The sequence below is a fragment of the Chlamydomonas reinhardtii genome, chromosome 15 (assembly GCF_000002595.2).
Source record: "Chlamydomonas reinhardtii strain CC-503 cw92 mt+ chromosome 15, whole genome shotgun sequence".
Taxonomy (NCBI): domain Eukaryota; kingdom Viridiplantae; phylum Chlorophyta; class Chlorophyceae; order Chlamydomonadales; family Chlamydomonadaceae; genus Chlamydomonas; species Chlamydomonas reinhardtii.
Genome location: NC_057018.1, coordinates 782,738 through 808,350, shown reverse-complemented (window position 1 = coordinate 808,350; position 25,613 = coordinate 782,738). Strand labels below are relative to the sequence as shown.

General features: G+C 64.6%; 4 protein-coding genes across 4 annotated transcripts; 1 reads left to right on the top strand and 3 right to left on the bottom strand.

Moving 5' to 3' along the window:
* Nucleotides 1-126: 126 nt before the first annotated feature.
* On the top strand, nucleotides 127-3,822 carry CHLRE_15g639850v5 (uncharacterized protein). The gene is made up of 3 exons (XM_043070629.1): nucleotides 127-372; nucleotides 554-819; nucleotides 940-3,822. Exons 1-3 carry the CDS (start codon nucleotides 327-329, stop codon nucleotides 2,857-2,859), a joined length of 2,232 nt encoding a protein of 743 aa, XP_042916460.1. The 5' UTR covers nucleotides 127-326; the 3' UTR covers nucleotides 2,860-3,822.
* Nucleotides 3,823-5,254: 1,432 nt separating this feature from the next.
* CHLRE_15g639900v5 (uncharacterized protein) lies at nucleotides 5,255-10,546 on the bottom strand. Its single transcript, XM_043070630.1, has 4 exons — nucleotides 8,825-10,546; nucleotides 7,636-8,335; nucleotides 7,029-7,192; nucleotides 5,255-6,342 (listed from the first exon to the last, which is right to left on the bottom strand). The coding sequence occupies exons 1-4, from the start codon at nucleotides 10,450-10,452 to the stop codon at nucleotides 6,315-6,317; spliced, it is 2,520 nt and encodes an 839-aa protein (XP_042916459.1). The 5' UTR covers nucleotides 10,453-10,546; the 3' UTR covers nucleotides 5,255-6,314.
* Nucleotides 10,547-12,204: 1,658 nt separating this feature from the next.
* CHLRE_15g639950v5 (uncharacterized protein) lies at nucleotides 12,205-16,516 on the bottom strand. Its single transcript, XM_043070631.1, has 3 exons — nucleotides 15,016-16,516; nucleotides 14,020-14,746; nucleotides 12,205-13,769 (listed from the first exon to the last, which is right to left on the bottom strand). The coding sequence occupies exons 1-3, from the start codon at nucleotides 16,428-16,430 to the stop codon at nucleotides 13,032-13,034; spliced, it is 2,880 nt and encodes a 959-aa protein (XP_042916458.1). The 5' UTR covers nucleotides 16,431-16,516; the 3' UTR covers nucleotides 12,205-13,031.
* A 1,378-nt stretch (nucleotides 16,517-17,894) lies between these two features.
* CHLRE_15g640000v5 (uncharacterized protein) lies at nucleotides 17,895-25,606 on the bottom strand. The gene is made up of 8 exons (XM_001701088.2): nucleotides 25,402-25,606; nucleotides 25,228-25,301; nucleotides 24,706-24,782; nucleotides 23,965-24,078; nucleotides 23,402-23,704; nucleotides 23,076-23,153; nucleotides 21,660-22,760; nucleotides 17,895-20,835 (listed from the first exon to the last, which is right to left on the bottom strand). Exons 1-8 carry the CDS (start codon nucleotides 25,446-25,448, stop codon nucleotides 18,988-18,990), a joined length of 3,642 nt encoding a protein of 1,213 aa, XP_001701140.2. The 5' UTR covers nucleotides 25,449-25,606; the 3' UTR covers nucleotides 17,895-18,987.
* Nucleotides 25,607-25,613: the final 7 nt, after the last annotated feature.

The following is a 25,613-nucleotide window of genomic DNA, read 5'->3' as shown; positions in this document are numbered from 1 at the left end:
GCGAGGGCTTGGGGGAGGGCTTTCCGATGGAGCGCACTGGGAGGTCGCTCAGGGGCGAGGGTGTTGCAGCCCTCGGCCGTGTATTTCACGGCCAGGTCGCCATCGCCTCAACACCAGTGGCAACCTGATTCCCAGTTACAGATGCTATATCATCCATACCAAGCCACAGGTACTTAAGCGACTTTGCCCCAGCGACCTACACGCACCTGACCTTTCGCTCCTTGCAGCCTTTTCCCACCGATGCACGCCTGTAGCGTTTGAATAGATCAGAAAGATAACTTGATAGAGTCGCTCTGGATTAGATCGCGGCCCTGAGGGGGCCCGAGATGCTCGTTATGCACGCCAGCGGCCTCTTCGCGGGCTCCCTTGGTGGTGCGCACAGCCATCTCAGCGGACATGGCAGCAATCGGTCATCAGTCTGCCTCCAGGCGCCGCGACCGTTTGTTATAGCCATGCCCGCTGCTCGAGTGACGGCTTCCGGCGCGCGCTGCCGCCGCTACTTCCATCCCAGCACACTACAGCACCTCCCCACCGCGCTGCTCGGCGGCCGCAGGGATTGGAGGTGGCAGTAGTTCCAACAGTGGGCGGTGGGGTGTGCAGGCGGCGGCGGGGAGGGCAGGCGGCGGAGGCAGGGCGGGCGGAGGCAGAGGGGGCAGCGGAAGCGGCGGCAGGGGCAGCAGCGGGCGTGACCCCGCGGATGACATGACTGTGTGTCAGACTCTGGAGGAGCTGCAAGCACTGATCAGCCAGCGGCTATCAGTGTGGAAGGGCCGGAAAGACGTGACCACCATGTTTGCAGCGTTCAACCTGTGCGGCAGGGTAAGCGGGCGGGGATCGCTTTGTTGGGGGGCCAAGCCGTGAAGAAATTGCACTCGACATAAATGTTGCGGGACCTAAACCAAGCAAGCGACGTATGTGATTTTCCACAAATGTGCGCAGCTGAAGTCGCGCGCTGGAGCTGCGGCAACGGCTGTAGCACGCAACAGCATTATCGGCGCCCTTGCGCCGGCCTACCTGCCGCTTGTGCCGCGCATCCGCGACGCAAAGAACTGCAGCATTCCTCTGTTGGCGCTGGGAAAAGCCGGAGTTGCGGGCGGGGGCGGCGGCACGGAGGCTCAACTTGCAGCAGCGCTGCTGGAGCGGCTGGTGGATCCTGAGGTCCTTGTGGACGCGCAGCCTCAGGTGCTTTCAAATGCTATGTATGCGCTCGGCAAGCTCAAGCAAGACCAGCAGCAGCGGGGCGGCTCGGGCTGGGACCCCACCTCATCGCCACGCCTGCAGATCTTGGCGGCAGCTGTGGCGCATCGGTTGCGAGTGGCGGTGGGGCACGGCTTCACAGCACAGGGGATATCTAACAGCCTGTGTGCGTGCGCCAAGCTGGGGTACCGCATTACAGCAGAACTTCTACTGCCACTGGCGGAGGCGATTGCATCGTTCAGTGTCAGCATGCAGCCGCACGAGCTGGCCACCAGCCTGTGGGCTCTCAAAGCTCTTGGGTGCAAGGGGCCAGATTACCGAGCAGCAGTTGAGGCGCTGTGCGGGGAGGCGCTGCAGCGGCTGCGGACACCGAAGCTCGCTGCAGCATTTACCCCGCAGGACCTGTCCACCATCCTGCTGGCGCTGGAGGGGCTGCAGTTGGGCGGCAAGCAGGCAGAGCTGGTGGCGGCGGTGGCTGCGGAGGATGTGCGGCGGGGGTTTGCCGGGTATGGGGCTCAGAACGTTGGCAATTCGGCGTGGGCCCTTGCTAAGATGGGTTTGGGAGTGGGCCCGGAGGCGCCGACGGAGCAGCGGCAGTGGGTTTCGGCCGCCGTGGACGCAGCAATGCGGCCGGGCGTCATGGCCCGCGCAACACCTCAGGCTTGGGCCAATCTGCTGTACGCCCTAGCATTGACGCGGCACCAGCCGCCGCCGGGACTGCTAGATGCGGGTGCAGGGGAATCAATGCAGAGGGGCAATGGCCAGGACTGTGCAAACACGCTGTGGGCACTGGCGGTGCTGCAGCTGCGGCACGCCGGCTTGGAGGCGGCGGTGGTCGGCCGGCTGGGCGAGCTGCTGCAGCACGACAGTCAGGCGCTAAACCAACAAGACATATCAAGCAGTCTGTGGGCCATGGCGGTGCTCGGGGGCACGTCTTTCCCTGGCATGCAGCAGCTAGCAATTGAGCTGGCGCGCGATGCAGCAATCCGTTGGGAGGGCTTTACAGCAGTTGCGGGTCTCACACAGCTGTGGCAGGCGCAGCGGGAGCTAGGTGGTGAGGTGGCGGCGGCCCTGGGCGGCAGCCCCGGCCTGCAGGCGGCTATGGCGGCGGCGGTGGCAGCGGAGAGAGCAGCAGATGTCAAGCCTCCTCCTGACAACCAGAAACAGCTCCTCGCAGCGCTGAGGCGGCTTGAGCAGCAGGGCCTTATCACGACAACGGAAGGCCCCAGCATCCAGTCCTTGCAAACAGGCGTTATCTTGCCAGGCATACTGGCGCCAGTGGCTGCGGTGGTGGGGCTGAGTGACGGGCAGCAGGCGGCAGTGGAGCTGGTTGGACTGAAACGGTACCTCTACAACCGAAAGCAGCCGCAGGACCCCGCCGATGTGGACGGTGGTACGGCCATGCGCATTCGGCAGCTGCGGCGGGCGTTCGGGGAGGGCGGCGGCGTGCTTGTGGTGCCGTACTGGGAGTGGGCGGGCCTGAAGAGCCCGGAGGAGCAGGAGGCCTACCTGCTGCACCGGCTGCAGGAGCCGATGGCACCGCCGCCGGAAGTCGTGGGCAACGGCGGGATTCGTGCCAGCGAGGAGACACGCTCGGCCGCACCTGCTGCTTCGTCGCCAGCAGCAGCCACGTCCGGCGACGGCGCTGCTGGTAATAAGTAAGGCTGTACCGCAGCGGCCGGCGGCAACCATCACAAACAGGGGCGGCGGCGGTTCTGGGGCCGGCAGTCCGCAGCAGCAACTGCTGGCGCGGCCGGCGCGGCGAGAGAGTGGTGGCGGCGGCGGAGTTGGGGCTGGTTGAGGAGGACATTAGAAAGGTAGTAAAGAGCGCGGCCACATTCTGGGCACTGTGTACGGCTGCTGCAGGAGTCTAGGAGAAATCTAGGCCATTATTCTGTTGGATGGAGGAGAGCTTACAAGACAGAGGGCGCGGTTGGTGGCGTGTGGAGCAAAGGGGCAAGCGACGGGCGGTACTAGTGCCGGCGCTGCAAGCAGGTAGGGTGGTGTAGGCCGTGCGTGTCCGCCGTACAAGGCCGCGGGTGCGCTGCGCTGGTGCGTGCCGAGCTGGATGGGTAGGCACCAGGTGCAAGCTGCAAGGTGGCGCTGGAAGTAAGGTATGCATGGCCACCGTGCAAGGCCGCGGGTAGTGGATGGCAATCACACGGGGCACGGCATGCTGCAAATTCACGGCAATGTGCGTTGGCCGGTGGCGCCAGGTGCGTGATTGGCTGATAAATTGTCTGGCGGTATTGCGAGAGTCTAAGAGAGAGCAGGTAGCCGCCAGTCAGGCGCGCTGACGTGGCGTACGCACACGCCCGAGCGCTGAGCACATATGTCGAGCTGTGCGCATGAGCTTGATTTGCAATTGGCGCCTGCTGTGCGCCCGCTGCTCGGGCTGAGGGAGATGAGGTAGACGCTTGCGGCCTCAGACTAGAGAGTGATGGCACCTAGTAACATGTTCGGTATGGCGGGAGGAGCGTCCTATGGGAGCAAGCCTACTAGAGCTAGAGTAGGCCGACGGCGCTGCAGGCGGCACGCCCCTGGGGTCCAGAGCAGGGTGTTCGTTCTCCACGTCACTGGCTCGTGAACTGCGTCAGCAGGTCCCTCTTGTAACCAATGCAATCTAGAGACGTGGCGTGGGCGCAGCCCACTTTTTGGACGCCCGCTGCTGGGCGCGATTGCCAGAGACAGCCGCGTTCAGTGCTCGTATCTTGTAGATGCCCTCAGGCACCCGGCATCTACACATGCGTAGATGACCCTGACCGCGGCATCTACTACTTAAGCCCCAAGCCCCCCAAAACGTCTACGCTTCCCCCATTTTTGCGCCCAAACTGGCCAAAACCGTCTACACTGCGTAGATGCGTGGCACCCAAACCCAAAATTTTTTCTCCGCCTTCGGCGGATTTTGGGCAGATTTCTACAGTGTAGATGGAAGATACGAGCACTGGCCGCGTTTTTGGGCTGAGGAAGATGAGGTAGACGCTTGCGGGGCGGGGCCAGCTGCACCTTACGGGACTTCACCAACCTGCCTTACAACTGTCCCATCGCACACTCAAACGAGAGACGTGGTGTGGGCGCAGCCCACTTTTCCCATATCTTGTCGGGAGCAGTGAAGGTGCTGGTGTGGATGCCGGTCTGCCAAGGCAGCTGAGGATGTGGCTGGTTGAAGGAGTGGGCGTCAATCATACCTACCGCGCCCATCATGTGACAGCGCCGCGGCTGCCGTCAGGTCCGCCTGTCGAGTCACAGCCGACCCAGCGGTTCACATCATCACTCCCAGCCGCATGCCCAGCCGTGCGACCAGCCGCGCGCTCATTCCTTGCAACCTGTCGCAACCTAATCGCAACCGGATCGTTGATTGCCGGATGACGATTGCGCGCTAGCTGGGGTCTATCAACCGGGACTACGCTGCACACTATTGGGACTGCGCGCCCAGCCAATCCCATCGCATTCCCAGCCGGGCCCAGCATCGACACGCGTGTCGTCAGGTGAATCATTAGGCAGGGACTCGCGGTGCGCTTGAATTGCTTAAATGCTTAAATGCGAATGCGAGTGCGATACGGTGCCGTACGCCGGTGCCGTGCTGCTACGCTGGGTGTGTGATGGGACAGGGTTTAGGCAGGTTGGCTACGCTGGGTGGGTGACACCAGACTGCTCGAGCGAGTGTGGCGAGCGAGTGTGGCGATGCGGTGCGTCGTCTGTGTGGTGCTATCGCCTGGCCGGGCGCCCGGAGCGTGAGGAATGCGCATCAGCAAACTTCCAGCCAGCCAGCAACTTGTCGGTACAGTAACTCCGGCGGCGTTCGACCAGCCGCGCACTCCTGCCCTGCCGCTGCCAATTTGTTGGGTTCTGGGAATCAGCTGCACCCTACGGGACTTTACCAACTTGCCTTACCACTGTCTCATCGCACTTCCACCAATTCGGTGGAGTCCTGGCGGGGAAGAATGCGGAGGCCTGGTTTCTCGGCGGCTGGAGGGAACGACGGCTCCCTCACTTACTACCGGGAACCTACACCAGTTGGTGCCGGTGCTGCTGCATGTTGATCCAGGTGGGAATCCAGCCGATTCGATACTGAGTGCCTAATGCCAAACTACAACTTGTCACCAACTCCAACATCATCAATCGAGCACGTAGCAGTGCGGCACGCCAGGTCGCCAGCCTGCGCCTTACCCTGTCGTCCCATCGCACACCCAGCCGCCGGCCTACCGCATGTGCAACAGCGCACTCCAATCGAGCAGCACACCGAAAGAGCCGGTGTGACAGTTGACTGCAGACAGCCCTACCAGTTACCACCCAACATACCTAGCAGTAGGGTACACACCGCCGCTTGCCGGCCCGCCCGAGTCAACTGTGGAACCGCAATGACCATTACCTGTACTCTCCTGCACTGGCGTTCCAAATTGTTTGCCATCTGCTGGGGTCTGGGAATCAGCTGCACCCTACTCACGGACTTCACCAACCTGCCTTAACACTGTCCCATCGCACACTCATTCGTCTCGAGCAACCACACTGGCACCGCAACGACCAATTCTATCCGTCTCAAGAAATAAACTACCGTAGCCCTGCTGCGCCAGCTAGCGCTGCCGGCGCTGGGAGTTATTATTTTGCCACCGGGAGTTATTATTTTGCTGGCTGTAAGCATGCTGACGGCTTAAAGAAAAGAATCCTGAGTGTGCGGCACACGCACCAGGCGCGCCCGCGGGCCGCGGCACAGGGCCACACCGGGCCCTAGGAGGTACGGCACGCCCCCGCCTGTGAGGTACGGCACGCCCCCGCCTGTGAGGTACGGCACGCCCCCGCCTGTGAGGTACGGCACGCCCCCGCCTGTGAGGTACGGCACGGCACGCTCCACACCTGCATGTCCGCAAGCACCTACAGCCCCGGATCACATACACCCGCACCTGCACGCACCGCCTGCCGCACTCTCGACACATGCCTGCGCCTTCGCCTCCAGCCATCGCTGCTGGTGTGGCGCCAACATGCTCCCGCCGCGAGCCCGCGCCTCCGCCGCAACAGTCGCCGCATCCCTCGCTACCTCCTGCCACACACCTGCTCCCCAGCAGCAGCGCTGGCTCCCCTGCTCCTGTCCCTGTGGCTGCAGGTGCGGGCAGCCTGAATCAAACTGCGGCGTGTCGGGCTCCTGGCCTGCTGGCGTGTCCTCCCGCTTCCGCTTCCGCTCCTGCTGAGGCTGAAGGTGCTGAGGCTGTAGCTGCTGCGGCTGCAGCTGCAGCTGCAGCTGCAGCTGCTGCCCCTGCCCCTGCCCCTGCCCCTGCTCCTGCCCCTGCCCCTGCCCCTGCCCCTGCCCCTGCCCCTGCCCCTGCCCCTGCCCCTGCCCCTGCCCCTGCCCCTGCCCCTGCCCCTGCCCCTGCCCCTGCTCCTGCCCCTGCTCCTGCTCCTGCCCCCGCCCCTGCCCCTGCCCCTGCCCCTGCCCCTGCCCCTGCCCCTGCCCCTGCCCCTGCCCCTGCTCCTGCTCCTGCCCCTGCCCCTGCTCCTGCCCCTGCCCCTGCCCCTGCCCCTGCTCCTGCTCCTGCCCCTGCCCCTGCCCCTGCCCCTGCTCCTGCCCCTGCTCCTGCTCCTGCTCCTGCTCCTGCCCCTGCCCCTGCCCCTGCCCCTGCTCCTGCCCCTGCCCCTGCCCCTGCCCCTGCCCCTGCCCCTGCCCCTGCCCCTGCCCCTGCCCCTGCCCCTGCCCCTGCCCCTGCCCCTGCCCCTGCCCCTGCCCCTGCCCCTGTCCCTGCCCCTGCCCCTGCCCCTGCCCCTGCCCCTGCCCCTGCCCCTGCCCCTGCCCCTGCCCCTGCCTCCATATCGCCATGTGCGCCGCCAGCTGCACCCACCAGAACTCGCTCGCACCCAGCCCGGAGCAGCCACCGGGCAGGTACGGGCTCCACCAAGGCCCCACTGGCGGCGGCGGCGGCAGCAGGCGCCGGCACAGCAGCCAGTACAGTGCCGCCACGTTGCCAGCTTCGAACACAGCGCGGGCTTCGTCGTTCCTCAGCGGCTGTTGGGGTTAACGTTGAACCAATCCCGTAAGGAAACAGTCGCGTGGTAAGGAGAACTGCAGCTGCAAAAGCGGCTGTTGGGGGACCAAGTAGACAACAAACGACTAAGCCGAGACGGGAAAGGGCAGGGCGTGGAAGGGCGGGTGGAAGGCGTACTGGGCGACGTGGCCCTTGCACAAACCCACGCAGCCCCCAGCCCCCCAGCCCCCAGCCCCCAGCCCCCAGCCCCCAGCCCCCAGCGCCCCAGCCCCCAGCCCCCAGCCCCCAGCCCCCAGTGCCCCAGCCCCCAGCCCCCAGCCTCCCCAGCTACGCAACATGCCGCCCTCAGCCACGCAACATGCCGCCCTCAGCATCCCGCCAGCCTCCGTGTGCTTCGCAGCCCACCCAACCACGCACCCAAACACACGCCTACCCTCCCTCCCACCCGACCGCACGCACACACCTGCAGCTTGCCCTCCGCTGCCAGCTCCGCCGCCGCCCACTCCAGCGCCTCCTCGCTGCCGCCCTCCGCCACCGCACCCAGGTCCACCGCCGCGCCGCGAGCGCGCAACGCACGCAGGGCGGCAAGGCCTGCACCGCGCCTGGCAGCGGCCTTGAAAGCGTCAGTCCAGTCCTCACGCCAGCGTTCCCCGCCACTGCTGCTACCCGATCTGCTACTGCCGCTGCTGCTGCTGCCCGTGTCATGCGTATCATCCCGGCGACTGCTGATGACGTGCACGTGCTCCTCAGCTCCCCCGGCCGCCGCGTTGGATTCCACCCTCCGCTCCTCCTCCTTTCCTTCCACCTCCGTCTCAGGCACCTCCGCACCTTCGCTGCTACTGCCATCGCTGCTGCTGCCGCTGCTGCTGCCGCTGTCTGCATTACTCTCGCCGCTGCTGCTACTGCTACAGCTGCTCATGCCATCCACAGCCACCCCCGCCAGCCAAAGCACGGCCTCATCTGTGGCCATGTCTTTCGCGTGGCGTGTGCCCAGGAACACGCCGCGGCGCGCCCGCAACAGCTTCAGTAGGTCGAGATAGCTGTCCGGCCCTTTGCCGAGGATTGCCTTCAGCCCATAGTCAATGTCGCACTGCTTCACCGGCAGTCTGCACTCATCCCAAAGGTACGCCAACGCGTCGGCTTGCCCGCCGCGGACCGCGGACCTGTGCGGGTGGGGGCGGGGGGGATTTACATGCATGATTATCTAAGAAGTGAAGGCGTAGCCAGGAACAGTAGGATAGCGGACGGGGAGTGGTCCGGGGGTGCGGGGGTGGAAGCGTGCATGGAGTTTGCCGACACGCAGGTTATTACGACGTGGCATGGAGCGAGGAGCCAGCACAAGAGCGACGTACAGATCAGGGCCACAACCAAGGACTGCAGCAGCAACAGGAATAAGCTCAGGCCCCATACACGCATTAACACACCCCCATAACATACGCGCAAACACACACACACACACACACACACACACACACACACAACACACACACACACAACACACACAACACACACCACACACACCACACCACACACACACACACACACACACACACAAACACACACAAACACACACACACACACACACACACACACACACACACACACACACACACACACACACACACACACACACACACACACAGCTGACTCACTCGACCGCCGCCCGGCTAGGCGGCATGCCGCGCTCGTGCAGGTGCCGCAGACGCGCACACAAGTCGGCGGTTAGGCGGGATTTCGGGTGCAGCCGCACACTCCCGCGCTCGCCCCTCAGCACCTGGCCCGCCACCTCCGGCCCCCAAGCGTCCAGCAGGAAGTCGAGCTTGGCGGACCAGCAGGGTGTGGGGCTGCCCACGGCGGCGTCAAGCAGCGAGATGAGGCCCCAGTTGCACGCCATGATGTCGCCGCCGTCCTCCGCCTCGTCCTGGAACTCAAAGGCCTCCTCAGAGTCCCCTTCAACGCCCTCCTCATCAGATTCCCCTTCAAAGCCCCCCTCAGAGTCCTCTTCAAAGCCCCCCTCAGAGTCCTCTTCAAAGCCCCCCTCAGAGTCCTCTTCAAAGCCCCCCTCAGAGTCCTCTTCAAAGCCCCCCTCAGAGTCCTCTTCAAAGCCCCCCTCAGAGTCCTCTTCAAAGCCCCCCTCAGAGTCCTCTTCAAAGCCCCCCTCAGAGTCCTCTTCAAAGCCCCCCTCAGAGTCCTCAGAGCCCTTCCCTTCGCTGTCGCCCTCCCCTTCGCTGTCGCCCTCCCCTTCGCTGTCGCCGTCGCCAGCCGGTGGCGGCGGCATGGGCGGCGGCATGGGCGGCGGCCAGGGCCAGTGCGAGTGGTAGTGCCGCTCCAACACCTCCAGCGGGCAGCCGTAGGCAATCGCCGCCAGCAAGCGACGCGAGTAGACGGCGGCTAACGGGTCTTCTTCTGCCGCCATGGCTGCTGCTGCTGCTGCTGCTGCTGCTGCTGCTGCTGGCGCGCCTTCCTGCTGCTCGTTTTGCAGTTGCTGCTGCTGCTGCTGCTGCTGCTGCTGCTGCTGCTGCTGCTGCTGCTGGTGTTGCCCACCAAGAAACACGTCCGGCATCCTGGCAAGCAGGCCCTCGAGTATCCCCACCTGGCCACCCTCCGCCGCAGCTACTACAACCTCTACGGCTGCAGCTGTTGCTGCTGCGCTGCCTGAGCAGGGGCTGTAGCCGTGCGCCTGCTGCAGCCATTCCAGGACGTGGGGCTGGCTGCCGGCGCAGGCGCCCTCGGCCGCCCTCGCCAAGAAGTCCGAGAGCTTGAAGGGAACTGATTCGAAGCTTTCAAGCAGCAGCTGCAGAACTCGCAAGTGCCCCGCTTCCGCCGACTGCCTGAGAGCGCCCCAGTCAAAGGAGCAGCCCTCATGTAGCAGCCGCTCGCAGCCCGCCAGGTTGCCGGCCGCGGCGGCCGCCGTCAGCACCTCCGGCTCCAGGGCGCAGCCGCACTGCGCCAGGGCCGCGTCCAGGCTGGGCACGTGGCCCGAGGACGCGGCCAGGCACAGCAGCCGCTCGCGCTGGGGTAGGCTGAGCGAGCGCCAGGGCTCGGGGCGGCCCCAGTGCGCCACGAAGGCATACTTGGGCCACGGCTGCTGGGCCCGATGGGTCCGCCATCGAGACTGCCGCTTTTGACCAAGTGTTATAAAAGAATAGCTGCCACGCAGGGCCGCTGCGGTCGCGCGGTCGACGAGCATCCACGACCCCGCCACATCGTTCGCGTTGGCAAACTCAGCAATGCGCCTAACGAGGTCTGGTGTCAACCGGCTCCAATGACATATATCCATGTGCCTCGAGGCCTTAACTCGAGTCAGAAGCCAGTCGAGCAGTTGATCTTCAAGAGACTCCAGTTCCCGGTGTGTCGGCTGAAAGCGGATAAAACTGATGTTGAGCGGCTCAATAAACACTCGACGAATGCAAATCTACCCTTGCTTGGCATGCTGCCCCGCAATGGCGCCACGCATCCTCTCACTCGACCCTGGCAGTCCCACGGCTCAACCTTGGGCTCAACCCCGCTTCAACCCCTCCTCGCCTATCTTCTTCACACACCATCAGCATGAAAACCAACTATGCTCCCCCCGAATTAACAAACACCAACCTGACCGGCACTGAGCATCTCAGATACCAGATGGGGTTCGAGGCGCGTCTGCAGTGCTCGTATCTTCCATCTACACTGTAGAAATCTGCCCAAAATCCGCCCAAAAAAATTTTGGGTTTGGGTGCCGCGCATCTACGCATGTGTAGACGTTTTTGGCCGGTTTTGGCGCAAAAATGGGGGAAGCGTAGACGTTTTGGGGGGCTTGGGGCAGGGGGGGGGTAGTTTCGACTGGGAAAGGCCCCATGTTCTAAAACGAAAGAGCTTGACGCGAGGACTCCAAATCCACTTTCAGAGTTTCAATCAGGGTAGTAATTGCAAAGTTATGGGCCCTCAAAGTTCAGGGTCGGTCGTCGGGGTCGGGGGTCCCCAAGGTTTCGTCACGCGGATGTGGGTGGGACTGCCAGATTTCGTCTCTGCGCCCTATACGCCCCTCTAAACGCTCCTCCCATTAGCACAAGCACTAGCACACATTAGCATGCACATACTAAAGCATTTGCAGAACGTTTGGCCTCTGGAAAGCGGCCGCATGTCCGTCCACATCGGCATCGTAGTAGCGTAGAGTCCCACTGGAGCGTCTCTCACTGGTGTCATGGAGACTATGCGAACTGATGCTAACTTGTAACGGCCAAGGCTTCGTGTGGGCCATGGCGACAAGGCTGCTGCCGGCCATCGAGCGTGACGTGAATCCCGGGATTCTTCACTTGATCCCGGGAGAAAGTCGACCAATCTCTTCCGGCACACAGTCCCAAACATCATATGTACAGCGCAATTGTAACCTTAAGCGCACGCCCCGGTAGTCTGACAGAAGGGTCGGTGGTCGGCCATGGACACATGGACATGTGTGGCATGGCTGCCAGTCAAGTTGTGCCTCCAGCTGAACCGGAGGTATACAATTGTAGAGCTCGCCGAGAGCAGTCGATTGACACCGACATGGCTAAAAACCAAAGGGTTTTGAGGGGGTTTTGAGGGGTTGCACGGTGGTGGGGGTCGGTCGGTCGGTCCGGAGGGGGGGTCGGGAGGTTTTGGGACATGGGGTCTGGAGGTTTAGTTCGTACCCCCCCCCTGCTTGGGGGCTTAAGTGTAGATGCCGCGGTCAGGGTCATCTACGCATGTGTAGATGCCGGGTGCCTGAGGGCATCTACAAGATACGAGCACTGCGCGTCTGTGTTTTGGGCGTGCTTACTTGTGTTCTTGCAACAGGTCCGAACAACATCTCCAAGCCGTTCAGCCCCAAGCCCAGGAATGCGCCTCTTGCAACACGCCCCGATGCCCCTCCCCCTGCTCCTCCGGCCGCCCCTGCTCCCTCTCATGCCCCTGCGCTCCCCTGCCCCCCAAACCGCAGCCTCCTTTCGCTCGGAGGACGAGCTCAGGGGCCGTGCCGATGCGGCGTTCCTGGCGGGGTGGTGTGGCAGGTAGGGGGCAGGTACTAGCAGTATCCTCCATTTGCACTTTAGGAATTTGCCCCATTGCCCCGAATCCACCGAAGGTGGAGAATTCGGGCAGGTAGGCCGTTGGCGCAGGTGTCTGTATGTGTGTGTGTGTGTGCTGGCAAGTGGCAACCCGACCAGAAAAGGACAGTGCGGCAGTGCAAGAGCCGCACGGCTGCATGTCGCACCGACGTACCGCTGATGCAGAGATGCCGTAACCCTATGTCCCTATCGGCCTAACGCCACCCGGTCATCGGTCATTATTATAGATTATTATTTCCCTTTTTGTGCGTCCCCAAGTGCCGCGCAGCCTTCACGGCCCTACCAGTTGCCACCCAACATATTTAGCAGTACGGTACACGCCGCCGCTTGCCAGCCCGCCCGAGTCAACCGTGGCACCGCAATGACCATTACCTGTACTCTCCTGCACTGGCGTTCCAAATTGTTTGCCATCTGCTGGGGTCTGGGAATCAGCTGCACCCTACTCACGGACTTCACCAACCTGCCTTAACACTGTCCCATCGCACACTCATTCGTCTCGAGCAACCACACTGGCACCGCAACGACCACTTTTATCCGTCTCAAGAAATAAACTACCGTAGCCCTGCTGCGCCAGCTAGCGCTGCCGGCGCTGGGAGTTATTATTTTGCCACCGGGAGTTATTATTTTGCCGGCTGTAAGCATGCTGACGGCTTAAAAAAAGAATCCTGAGTGTGCGGCACACGCACCAGGCGCACCCGCGGGCCGAGGCACAGGGCCACACCGGGCCCTAGGAGGTACGGCACACCCCTGCCTGGGAGGTACGGCACGGCACGCTCCACGCCTGCATGTCCGCAAGCACCTACAGCCCTGGATCACATACACCCGCACCTGCACCGCCTGCCGCACACCCGACACATGCCTGCTGCGCCTGCACCTCCAGCCATCGCTGCTGGTGTAGCGCAAACGTGCTCACGCAGCGAGCCAGCGCCGCACGAGTCGCCGCCTCCCTCGCTACCTCCTGCCACACACCTGCTCCCCAGCAGCAGCGCTGGCTCCCCTGCTCCTGTCCATGTGGCTGCAGCTGCGGGTAGCCTGAATCAACATGCGGCGTGTCGGGCTCCTGGCCTCCTGGCGTTTCCTCCTGCTTCCGCTTCCGCTCCTGCTGCAGCCCCTGCTCCTGCTCCTGCCCCTGCTGCAGCCCCTGCTCCTGCTCCTGCCCCTGCTCCTGCCCCTGCTCCTGCTCCTGCTCCTGCTCCTGCTCCTGCTCCTGCTCCTGCTGCAGCCCCTGCCCCTGCTCCTGCTCCTGCCCCTGCTCCTGCTCCTGCTCCTGCTCCTGCTGCAGCCCCTGCTCCTGCTCCTGCTCCTGCTCCTGCCCCTGCTCCTGCTCCTGCTCCTGCCGCTGCCCCTGCCTCCATATCTCCAGGTGCGCCGCCAGCTGCACCCGCCAGAACCCGCTCGCATTCCGCCCGGAGCAGCCCATGGGCAGGTGCGGACTCCACCAGAGCCCCATTGGCGGCGGCGGTAGCAGGCGCCGGCGCAGCAGCCAGTCCAGAGCCGCCACGTTGCCAGCTCCGAACACAGCGTCCTCCCTCAGCGGCTGTTGGGGGACCAAACGGACGACAAACGAATAAGACGAGACGGGAAAGGGCAGGGCATGGAAGGGCGGGTGGAGGGCGTACCGGGCTACGTGGCCCTTGCACAAACCCATGAAGCCCCCAGCCCCCAGCCTCCCCAGCCACGCAACATGCCGCCCTCAACATCCTGCCGTGTGGCTCGCTGCCTACCCAACCACGCACCCAAACACACGCCCAACCGCCCACCCGCCCACCCCACCACACCACACGCACCTGCAGCTTGCCCTCCGCCTCCAGCTCCGCCGCCGCCCACTCCAGCGCCTCCTCACTGCCGCCCTTCGCCACCGCAGCCAGGTCCACTGCCGCGCCGCGAGCACGCAGCGCACGCAGGGCGGCAAGGCCCGCACCTCGACTGGCAGCGGCCTCAAAAGCGTTAGTCCAGTCCTCACGCCAGCGTTCCCCGCCACTGCTGCTACCCGATCTGCTATTGCCGCTGCTGCTGCTGCTGCCCGTGTCATGCGTGTCATCCCGGCGACTGCTGATGACGTGCACGTGCTCCTCAGCTCCCCCGGCCGCCGCGTTGGATTCCACCCCCCGCTCCTCCTCCTTTCCTTCCACCTCCGTCTCCGGCACCTCCGCACCTCCGTTGCTGCTGCCATCGCTGCTGCTGCTGCTGCTGCTGCTGCTAGTGCTGCTACTGCCGCTGTCTGCACTGCTCTCCCCGCTGCTGCTGCTGCTGCCGCTGCTCATGCCATCCACCGCCACCCCCGCCAGCCATACCACAGCCTCATCGGTGGCCATGTCTTTCGCGTGGCGTGTGCCCAGGTACACGCCGCGGCGCGCCCGCAGCAGCTTCAGTAGGTCGAGATAGCCGTCCGGCACTGTGCCGCAGACTATGATTGCCCTCAGCCCAGAGTCGATGTCGAACTGCCTCACCGGCAGCTCGCACTCGTCCCACAGGTACGCCAGCGCCTCAGCGTGCCCGCCGCGGACCGCGGACCTGGGGGGAGGATTTACATTCATGATTGCTTAAGAAGTGAAGGCGTAGCCAGGAACAGTAGTATATAGCAGGCGGGGAGCGGTGCGGGGGCGCGGGGGTGAAAACATGCGGCGCGTGCCAAAGTGATGACACGGAGGATGGAGCCAGCCCAAGCTAGCGCAGCAGATCAGGGCCACAATCAAGAACCGCAGCAGCAGCCACAGGAATTCGCTCAGGCCCCACACGCAGTAACACACACGGCTTCACACACACATACACAGCCAACTCACTCGACTGCAGCACCGGCGTCAGGCGGCATGCCGCGCTCGTGCAGGTGCCGCAGCCGTGCCAAGTAATCCGGCTGTACCGACACGCGCTTCCAAACACAATGCCACCCGCGCTCGCCCCTCAGCACCTGGCCCGCCACCTCCGGCCCCCAGGCGTCCAGCAGGAAGTCCAGCTTGGCGGCCCAGCAGGGTGTGGGGCTGCCCACGGCGGCGTCAAGCAGCGAGATGAGGCCCCAGTTGCACGCCATGATGTCGCCGCCGTCCTCCGCCTCGTCCTGGAACTCAAAGGCCTCCTCAGAGTCCCCTTCAACGCCCTCCTCATCAGATTCCCCTTCAAAGCCCCCCTCAGAGTCCTCAGAGCCCTCTCCTTCGCCGTCACCGTCGCCCTCCCCTTCGCTGTCGCCCTCTCCTTCGCTGTCGCCCTCCCCTTCGCTGTCGCCGTCGCCAGCCGGTGGCGGCGGCATGGGCGGCGGCATGGGCGGTGGCCAGGGCCAGTTCGAGTGGTAGTGCCGCTCCAACACCTCCACCGGGCAGCCGCGGGCAATCACCGCCAGCAAGCGACACGAGTAGACGGCGGCTGACGGGTCGTCTTCTGCCGCCATGGCTGCTGCTGCTGCTGCTGCTGGCGCGCCTTCCTGCTGCTCGTTTTGCGGTTGCTGCTGCTGTTGATGATGGTGCCCACCAAACTCGTCCTGCATCCTGGCAAGCAGGTCCTCGAGTATCGCCACCTGGCCACCGTACGCCGCAGCTACCACAGCCGCTACGGCTGCAGCTGCTGCTTCTGCGCTGCCTGAACAGGGCCTGTTGCCGTGCGCCTGCTGCAGCCAGTCCAGGATGTGGGGCTGGCCGCCGGCATAGGCGCCCTCCGCCGCCCTCGCCAAGAAGTTCGGGAGCACGAAGGCGTTTGGCCCAAAGCTTTTAAGCAGCAGCTGCAGAACTCGCAAGTGCCCCGCTTCCGCCGACTGTCTGAGAGCGCCCCACTCAAAGGAGCAGCCCTCGCCGTGCAGCAGCCGCTCGCAGCCCGCCAGGTTGCCAGCCGCGGCGGCCGCCGTCAGCACCTCCGGCTTCAGGACGCAGCCGCAGTGCGCCAGGGCCGCGTCCAGGCTGGGCGCGTGGCCCGAGGACGCGGCCAGGCACAACAGCCGCTCGCGCTGGGGTAGGCTGAGCGAGCGCCAGGGCTCGGGGCGGCCCCAGTGCGCCACGAAGGCATACTTGGGCCACGGCTGCTGGGCCCGATGGGTTTCCCATTGAGACTGCCGCTTTTGACCAGGTGTTATGAATGAATAGCTGCCACGCAGGGCCGCTGCGGTCGCGCGGTCGACGAGCATCCACGACCCCGCCACATCGTTCGCGTTGGCAAACTCAGCAATGCGCCTAACGAGGTCTGGTGTCAACCGGCTCCAATGGCATGTATCCATGTGCCTTGAAGCCTTAACTCAAGTCAGAAGCCAGTCGAGCAGTTGACCTTCAAGGGACTCCAGTTCCCAGGGTGTTAGCTGATGTGACAGGGAATACTATTAATTTTGAGCGGCTCAAGAAGCACTCGACGAATGCGAACCTACCCTTGCTTGGCATGAGCATGAGCATTTACATGGCGTCGGAGTCCATGTGGCCCCACTAACTCTTCTGAGTCCGGAGGCGCTTGATAGCAAAAAGCAAAGTGTCTTCTAAAGCGTCTATACGCTGTTTACGCGCCCGAGCACGTAATGCCCGCTCCACCTTTCCATCGGGGTCGGAGCCCCTTCTCACGAAGCTCCTCAAAAGCCTTCAGTTGCTCCTTGCGCATCTCACACCCTACCCGGGTCAGATACGGTGCGACAACGGCACCAGCCGCACGGACCTGCTGCGCCACCCGAATGAGCGCGCTCCGCTCCTGCTGTGTCACCTCCACCACGACATTCCACACCTCCCTACCCTTTAACCGCCACGCGCGCACGTATCGTCCGGAGACGTTTGCGCCACTCGCACTGGCCACCGCCTCCAGATTTCCAGCCGCCTTGAGTTTCTCGAGCAGCTCAGGGCTAACCGACTTCAGCAGGACTTTACCCTCGTCGACCCCCCCCGGAGCACCCTGCTCGGGCCAGGGCGCGCTGGGTGTCCTCTAGCGCGCAACGTTGCTCCTCCATCTGGACTTGCAGCGCTGCGACCGTGCCTTGCAGCTCCTTCTGCCGCCGTTCAGCTGCAAGCGCAGCGCCCTGGGCCTCTGAGACAGAGGCGTGGAGCGCCAGCGCTTGTAGCTGCAGCTGCTGAATGCTGTCGCCGTGCTGCGTGGCTGCTGATTGCTTGGCATGCTGCCCCGCAATGGCGCCACGCATCCTCTCACTCGACCCATGGCCGGCCACGACGGGCCACGGCTCAACCTTGGGCTCAACCCCGCTTCAACCCCTCCTCGCCTATCTTCTTCACACCATCAGCATCAAACCCAACTATGCTCCCCCTGAATTAACAAACACCAACCTGACCGGCACTGAGCATCTCAGATACCAGATGGGGTTCGAGGCGCGTCTGTGTTTTGGGCGTGCGTGTGTTCTTGCAACAGGTCCGAACAACACCTCCAAGCCGTTCAGCCCCAAGCCCAGGAATGCGCCTCTTGCAACACGCCCCGATGCCCCTCCCCCTGCTCCTCCGGCCGGCGGCCGCCCCTGCTCCCTCTCCTGCCCCTGCGCTCCCCTGCCCCCCAAACCGCAGCCTCCTTTCGCTCGGAGGACGAGCTCAGGGGCCGTGCAGGTGCGGCATTCCTGGCGGGGTGGTGCGGCAGGTAGGGGGCAGGTACTAGCAGTACCCTCCATTTGCACTTTAGGAATTTGCCCCATTGCCCCGAATCCACTGAAGGTGGAGAATTCGGGCAGGTAGGCCGTAGGCGCAGGTGTGTGTGTGTGTGTGTGTGCTGGCAAGTGGCAACCCGACCAGAAAACCACAGTGCAACAGTGCAAGAGCCGCACGGCTGCATGTCGCACCGACGTACCGCTGATGCAGAGATGCCGTAACCCTATGTCCCTATCGGCCTAACGCCATCCGGTCATCGGTCATTATTTTAGATTATTTCCCTTCTTGTGCGTCCCCAAGTGCCGCACAGCCTTCACGGCCGTTGGTAAAGCACGGTTTTGTTGTTGTGCGCACAGCGCCAAGAGCTTACACTGCTACGGTACCAACAAAGCAAGCCTTGGATTTCGTCCCTGCAGTCTTTGCTTTACAGCCGCACAGAACCTCAATAAAGTCGATCAAAATATGACAACGGCTACCTTCGCATTTGCGCATGAATGACTTAACACGTGCTCAACAACGTGCTTTGCAAACTTAGGCACACGCGTGCCCACCCAGCTACTACGCCGACCTGCCCGTTACCGTGACCCATTGTACCCAGCCACGCGCTTCCAGACCAAGCCCTGTGTTGGCAACCTGTTCCCATGCTCTTGCCTTCTCATATGCGCCAATGTTTAGTTCATCTTCGTTAACTGTTTAAAAGGCAGTCGTCGCGAACCGTTGCTTAGCCGGTTAGCCGGCGGCCCAACAGCAACAGCAACAGCGGCAGCCCAACAGCAACTACCGGTTTTGATCATGGCATGTGCCGCTTAACCACCTCTAAAACCATTTTCAGCGATTTCACAAGATAACCTGCAAGAATCAAACTGCGTGCAAACTACCTGCATGCGTATGCGTACGCGTTTTCTTGTCTTCTCGGGTTCGTGCGCGAAACTCGAATGCATCAACCGGCCAGGCCTGAACAAGCGTCGTCGGCACTCTCCCAAGCGTCCCCACGCCCTGGCCCGGCGCAACCAAACCTCACACATGCGCCAAACGCACCACCCCTCCCATGCTCCCTCACAAACAAACAGTCTGTCCCTTCACCCAGCGCCACACGGCCATCACTAAAGTACCGTAACCACCAGCAGCAGCACAGCTACGCCTGCACACCACCAGGACGACACCAATGCAGTGAGTACAACACCGTACATCAGTACGACACCAGCACAATCAGTACAGCCCTCGTACCGCCGCAATGTCATCCCGCAGCAACTGCCGCTCTCGCGCCACTGGTCCAACACGCGGCCCCGCCGGCCGCGCCGACGCCGCCCGCGGCGCACTCACCGGCCGCCTACCTCCCCCAAACCCACCTCCACCGAACCCACCAGCCCCCGCCATCGCCGCCGACACCACTAGGCTAGCATCCGTCATCCTGGGCCCCGACGGCGGAGGCCGCGTCGCGGCAAACAGCGCGGCGCCTGGGCCCGTCAGCGTGCATCCGGCAGAGGCGGCGCCCGGCGGCGGCGCCGACGGCGCCTCAGCCGGCGAGGACAGCGCCGGTCCGTCTGTGGCCGCCATGATCTGTCGCAGCGCGTTGGCAGGCAGCCCGCCGCCAGCGACCACGGCGCCCGCCGCCGCCGCGACGGCGGCGCCGCCGCCGGCGCCGCCGCCAGTGCCGGCGCCAAAGCTGCCCTGGCTGCCGAAGCTGCGAGACGCCGCGCCAGCACCAGCACCAGCGCCAGCACCAGGGCCGCTGTACGTGGAGCCGTAGTACGTCGCGGAATGCGGCAGGCCGCCGGCAGCGGCGGGCGCGGCGCGGGCGAAGTTGTGGCCGCCATTGCGCGCGATGATGGCCGCCTCCGTGGCCGCGTCCAACATGACACCACTGCCGGGAATGGTGGAGCGGTTGTGGCCCTTGCCCACAATGCTGGCGGTCACGTCGGCCGAGGGCACGTACTCCCGCGCCGCCGCCTCCATCGCCGCCGCCGCGCTGCTGCTGCTGCTGCTGCCGTTCCCGGCGCCGCCACCGCCAGCGCTACCGTTAGCAGCCGCTGCTGCAGAAGCAGAAGCAGAAGCACCGGGGGCGGCGGCGGAAGGTCGGGCGGCGCTGAACCAGTAGGCCTGGGCCTTGTAGGGGTTGTAGGTGGTGTCGCCGGGCTGCGGCTCGTGTGGCAGCGGCGTGCCGGTGGCGGCGGCGATGGCGGGTACGGGTCGGCGCTGCGGCGGCTCGGGGCCGGGTGGCGCGGGCGGCCAATTGGGGCCGCAGCCCACACCCGGCAGCACCGCAGGCTGCTGCTGCTGGTGCTGCTGCGGGTACTGCTGCTGGTGTGAAGGGTACTGATGATGGTGCGAAGGCTGTTGCTGTTGCTGCTGCTGCTGCCAGGTGGCGGAGGTGCCGGGGGCGCTAGCAGGCGTCGAGCCGCGCGGCGAGCCGTGGCCCTGGCCCTGGCTCTGGCCGCCTTGCGGCGGCGGCAGCGACGGCGGCACACTGCCATAAGCGGCTGTGTCCGCTGCCGCTGCCGCGTCCGCTGCAGCCGGGTACCCGACCGGTCCGCCCAGATTGAAGCGAGCCGTGATGGTGCCCGGCCCGGGAGCAGGAGCGGGCGCGGGAGCCGCAGCGGGAGGCGGCGGCGGCGGCTGCTCGACCTCTGGCGCCCAGTTGACACTGCGGCGGCCGCCGGACGTGCTGCCCAAACTTCCGCCGCCGCCGCCGCCACCTAGACTGCGGCTGCCGCCGCCGCCGCCGCCGCCGCCGCCACCTAGACTGCGGCTGCCGCCGGCATCGGGGCGGCCGCCGGAGGCCTGCCGCGAGGAGGGCTGCGAGGCGGCGCCGCCGCGCGCCGCCACCACCGCCGCCACCGCGGTGCCCAGGCCCTCCGCCGCCGCCGCCGCCATTGAAGAGGCGCCGGTAGCGGCTGCGAGGGAGGCGGAGTGCGGGCGCCCGCTGCTGGCGCCAAAGCTGGCGGCGGCGGAAAGCGGCCGCCGGCCGCCGGCGGCGGCAGAGGTGGCGGGCGGCGGCGGCGCGGCCGCCACCAGCGCGCGGGCCAACTGGCGGTACTGCACCATACCCACGCCGTCCTGCGGTGCCGGCAATGGACGGGCGGAGAGAAACGGAGGCGTCAAGATATGCGTCAGGAGGCGTCATATACAGGTGTCAGGACGGCGCCGGAGAGAAAAGGAGGTGTCAGGATCTTGCGTCAGGAGGCGTAACTACATGTGCGTCAGGATATGCGTCAGGTGGTGTTACAATAGGCATTCCCACACTCCCTCTCCTCGCCCTTTTCTGCAGTAGACTCGGTATAGTTTTGGCTGGCACCGGCAACCCTCCCTCCCTCCCTTGCTCCCGTCCTCCCTCCCCTCCGGTTTAGTTTGGGCTGGTATTTACAACCCTCCCTCCCTCCCTCCATCCCGTCCTCCCCCCCCCTCTTTGCCCTCCCCTCTTTGCCCTCCCCTCCGCACCGAAGCGGTTGCCCCGTACCGACCGGCATCCTGGTTCCGGTCCCAGTTCCTAGATCCCTCGGCAAACAGCACCGCCTACAACATCCCCGCCCTACCTCCTACTCAACCTCCCTCCACCCTATTCACCTTCATGCCCCTTCCCATCCCCCTTCCTCCCTTCCACCCTTCCCGGTGCATTTCAGGGATGGGGCCTTCTGTCGAGACGCTCTCCGTTGTCAAGGCGATGTCCTGCCTCCGTCAAAGCATAGGCCGCGCTCTCCTCCTCGCCCTTTTGCAGTGGGTTCGCTTTACTTTGGGCTGGTACCGGCAACCCTCCCTCCCTCCCTTTCTCCCGTCCTCCCTCCCCTTTGGTTTAGTGTGGGCTGGTATTTACAACCCTCCCTCCCTCCCTCCCTTTCTCCCGTCCGCCCTCCCGCTCTCCCTCCCCCCCCTCCCACTCTCACCTGCAGTCCGCGCGCCAGCGCCGCCGCGGTGGGGTGCGTGGGCGTGCCGCGTGTCGCCGACCCGTGGGGCACCAGCCCCGCCCGCTCCAACGCCACCGTGAAATCCGCGGGGCTCAGCTTCCCGCACGTCTCTCGATCCAGCCGCCGACAGCTGTCCCAAAACGCCGCCACCTGCTCCCGGCTGGGCCGGAGGGAGCCGGCGGCGGCGGCCGCCGCCGCCGCCGCCTCGCGCTGCGCCGCCGCCGCCGCCAGCTTGGCCACGTGTCGTGCCGCCGGGTCGCGGCGCGCCGGCGCGGCGCGGCCAACGGTGGCGGCGGGCAGGTCGGCCGCCGCCGCCACCATGCTCGCGGCGGCAGCGGCGGCGGCGCCGCCGCCATTACCGCTACCGCCGTTACCGCCATTACCGTTACTGTTTGAGTAGTAGCTTGAAGAGGACATGGAGGCTGACAGCACGCGCGAGGACAGCAACGCGCCCATCATGCCGCCGCCGGGAATTTGGGTGGCGTAGGGCGCACCCGACATGGCGGGGTGGAGCGGCGGGGGCGGAACCGACGACGGCACGAACCCCGTGTCACCGCCTCCTCCTGCTCCTCCTCCGCCGCCTCCTGCTCCTGCTCCCAACTCGAACGGCGTGGGCCCAGCGCCGCCGCCGCCACTGCCGAAGCCGCCAGCATCTGCGGCCGAGGTTGGGACGAATTGCCAAGACATGGGCGCGGGCGAGTAGCTACTGCCGCCGCCGGCCCCGAGCGACGACACCGCCCCTTGCTGCTGCTGCTGCTGCTGCTGCTGTTGCTGCTGTTGTTGGGAATAGGAGGTGGAGGCTGGCTGCTGCTGCTGCTGCTGTGCCCACTGCTGCCCCTGACCTTGCCCCTGCCATTGGCTCTGGCTCTGGTGTTGCCAGGAGCCGTAGTCGTGCGACGTGAGCCCGGGACCCGCCTCCAGACCCGAAGGAAAGCCGCCCACGCCCACGCCACTGCCGCTGATGCCGCTGATGCCGCCGATACCCACGCCGCTGCCGCTGATGCCGCTGCCGCTGCCGCGGGCGCCCACCGCTGGCCGGGCGGAGGCGGCGCGGCGGCGGGCGGTGGTGCCGGAGATGTCCTGGAGGGAGGGAGGGAGGGAGGGAGGGAAAGAGAGGGAGGAAGGTGTTGCAGCGCAATATTGATTAACAAATTTGGTGATCAGCATGAACTTGTATCTGCATCATAAGGTGTGAGAGAGGCGGCATTCTCTTGTTTCTGTTGGGCTCTTGCATCCCCCCAGCCGCACGTGGGCTGGGGAGGGAAGGGGTTCCATCTCCGTCCCCCCCCCCCCTACGCGCTCACGCACCGACATGATCGCCCCTTCTCACACACGCCCCACACCAAAACACACCCACCCACCCCCCCACACACACGCCCGGCCCCCAACACACACCTGCACGTTGAGGCCGGGGTCTCGCAGGTTGCGGCCCACGTGGGCGCGGAAGGGCGGCTCCCAACCCGGCGCCGCGCCCTGTGAGCCAGCGAGAGATGTAGCGGCGCATTGCAGGTGTGTTTAGTAGAATATATCAACATCTGATTATTTAGTATTTCTCTCATCTGGTTGGTTTGCCGCGCCGCCTGCGCCTTACCATAACCAACCTTGCGGCACACCGACACCGGGACACGCACACCCTCACCTCTTAAATCTGATTGTTTTTATTTCAAGGCCCGCGCACCCCCCCCCCACACACACACACGCGCGCGCACACACCCGCTCACCTCTATGTCGGACACGTCCAGCCCCGCACTTCGAGTAGCCAACCGCTGCGGCCGCTCCACCACCGAGGGCACCGCGTTGATGTCCGACACGTCAAACTTCTGCGTCGCCGCCGCCATAGCAGCCGCCGCCGCCGCCGAGGTGCCGCCGTTGTGGGTGCTGTCAAGCTGCTGGGTTGAGGATTGGGTCTGGGTCTGGGTCTGGGTTTGGGTTGGGTGGTGTAGAGCGCTGTTGCCGGGCAGGACGTAGGCGGGCGCGTTGGGGTCGGTGCCGCGGGGCTTCTTAGGCATGTCCTTGGGCCGGGGCTGAGGGGAGGACGGGGGGCAGCGGAGGGAGGGGAGCAAAGGGCAGGGGGGAGAGGGGGGAAAGGGGAGGGAGGGAAGTTTAGGGAGAGGGGGGAGAGGAGGTGAGGCAGAGGCGCAGGGAGGACGAGGGCGACGGAGAGGGCAGAGCGCAGTGGCAGGGGGGGGGGAGCGTGGGCAATGTACAACGTGTCAACCGCTCATTCCTCAACAGCGGCATCCCTCCCCCTCCCCCTTCCCCTCCCCTCTCTCCAACGCCTCACCGCCGCCCCCTCCACGTCGCGTGTGTTCAGCGCGAAGGACGGCTTGTTGACACCCGGGCCCCCGGGCGGCGGCACGTGCACCTTGGGGCGCATGCCGGGGTCCTCATCAAACACCTGTGCATTTGTGAAGAGCACAAAGAAAACATTACACGTTGTGTTTGTGTGTTTGTGCGTGCGTATGTGTGTGCGTGTGTGTGTGGATGATGGGTGGAGAGAGGGGTGTGTGGGGTCCGGGCATGACTGAACATAATGGTGGCCCGCGCCCCCATCCCCCATCCCCCACCCCACCCCGACGTTCAAGCTGACACGCTGGCTTGCTTGCACGCGTCTTGGGGCCATGGACTGAAGCATCGCACAGCAGCATTCATGCGCAACCTCACCTGCTCCACAACTCCATCGCCCTCCCTTCGCCACCCCCCACACCGCTCGTCCCAGCCTCGTGGCGCACGCACGCCCCCGACCCAGCCCTCCTTCGCTAAACCCCGCCCCCGCCCCAAACCCCCATTCCGAGCTCTGGATGCACACACACCGGCACCCCCGCACGTACCCCACGCCCAACCCCACCATTGGTTATGGTTTAGTTTGGGCTGGTATTTACAACCCACCCCGAACTCTTGATGCAAACACGCCGGTGTTCCCAACCGCAGCCCGATGCTCACACGCTGGCACCCCACCCCCACGCCCACCCCTGCGCCCCCGCGCCCACCCCCACGCCCCCACCCCGCGCCCACAACTCCCCACCTTGGCCAGCGACAGCTGCGTGTGCTCGCCCTTTGCGAGCGGCTTGTGTTGCCGCACCGGCCGGCCCACATCGTCCTCTGCGCAGGCATACAGAAGATGCCGGGATAAGAAACGAGGCACACCGCAGCTGTGGTCGTGGCTCTGTCGGACCTCCCTCCTTTGTGTTTTGCTAAGATGGTGTAAGTGGCCAGAAACGGCTTTGCATTGCAGATTGACGGACAAGGTGAAGGTGTGAAGGGGGGGGGGGCGCTGGAGAGGGGACAGGCGCTCGACCACAGGCGCTCGACCACTGGTCGGGCATGAGACAGGTTCCTAGGTGGCACGCTTGCGAGACCAAACCATGCTCGAGACGCTGTGCGGGGCTGGGATACTGGGAACAGCTGTTGAATGCATGTATGCGCAGGGCGCGGCGTCGCCCGCGACCGAAGCCGCGGCCTCTCAGAGCTTTGCCCAACACTCCGCCAGGCCGTGATTCCCGGACATAAATGAGTTCCACGAAACATTTAAAGGCCCAAGGCGTACCCTTTTGCGTGTAATAGCTGGTGCTGGGCACAAATGCCGAAGCCGGGCGCATCCTCCGCCCACCGTCCGGCGCCCTATGACACAGAGCGACACAGTAGCAGTGAGTACGCGTCTCATCATTTTAAGCGTCCAATCGAGAGCGACGGCATTATGCTGACCCCGCGCGACGCTCACCCAGACGTGTCATTCAGGCTCAAGCTGTGGTTAAATATGAACTCCATGTTGTCTTCAAGAAGTATCAGTGGATGGGTAAACTAGAGCGGGCTCCGTTCCGTTGTCGACAGAAAATATTTCAGGCCGCGTCTTCGCGCGCCGCAGCTTTGACAATCGCATATGGATGCATAGTGATAAGCAAAGTGATAGACAATTTCTGGAAATGAAGACGC

Coding starts and splice junctions, on each gene's coding strand:
- CHLRE_15g639850v5 (XM_043070629.1), top strand. CDS start 327: ATGCTCGTTATGCACGCCAGCGGCCTCTTCGCGGGCTCCCTTGGTG. Junction 373..553: donor CTTCGCGGGCTCCCTTGGTG/GTGCGCACAGCC, acceptor CGGCGGCCGCAG/GGATTGGAGGTGGCAGTAGT. Junction 820..939: donor CGTTCAACCTGTGCGGCAGG/GTAAGCGGGCGG, acceptor AAATGTGCGCAG/CTGAAGTCGCGCGCTGGAGC.
- CHLRE_15g640000v5 (XM_001701088.2), bottom strand. CDS start 25,448: ATGGAGTTCATATTTAACCACAGCTTGAGCCTGAATGACACGTCTGG. Junction 25,302..25,401: donor AGCCTGAATGACACGTCTGG/GTGAGCGTCGCG, acceptor TCTGTGTCATAG/GGCGCCGGACGGTGGGCGGA. Junction 23,154..23,401: donor TGGACGTGTCCGACATAGAG/GTGAGCGGGTGT, acceptor GCTGGCTCACAG/GGCGCGGCGCCGGGTTGGGA.
- CHLRE_15g639950v5 (XM_043070631.1), bottom strand. CDS start 16,430: ATGGATACATGCCATTGGAGCCGGTTGACACCAGACCTCGTTAGGCGC. Junction 14,747..15,015: donor GACGCCGGTGCTGCAGTCGA/GTGAGTTGGCTG, acceptor TCCTCCCCCCAG/GTCCGCGGTCCGCGGCGGGC. Junction 13,770..14,019: donor AGGCGGAGGGCAAGCTGCAG/GTGCGTGTGGTG, acceptor GTCCCCCAACAG/CCGCTGAGGGAGGACGCTGT.
- CHLRE_15g639900v5 (XM_043070630.1), bottom strand. CDS start 10,452: ATGGATATATGTCATTGGAGCCGGTTGACACCAGACCTCGTTAGGCGC. Junction 8,336..8,824: donor CCTAGCCGGGCGGCGGTCGA/GTGAGTCAGCTG, acceptor CCACCCGCACAG/GTCCGCGGTCCGCGGCGGGC. Junction 6,343..7,028: donor CTGGGTGCGAGCGAGTTCTG/GTGGGTGCAGCT, acceptor ACACGCCAGCAG/GCCAGGAGCCCGACACGCCG.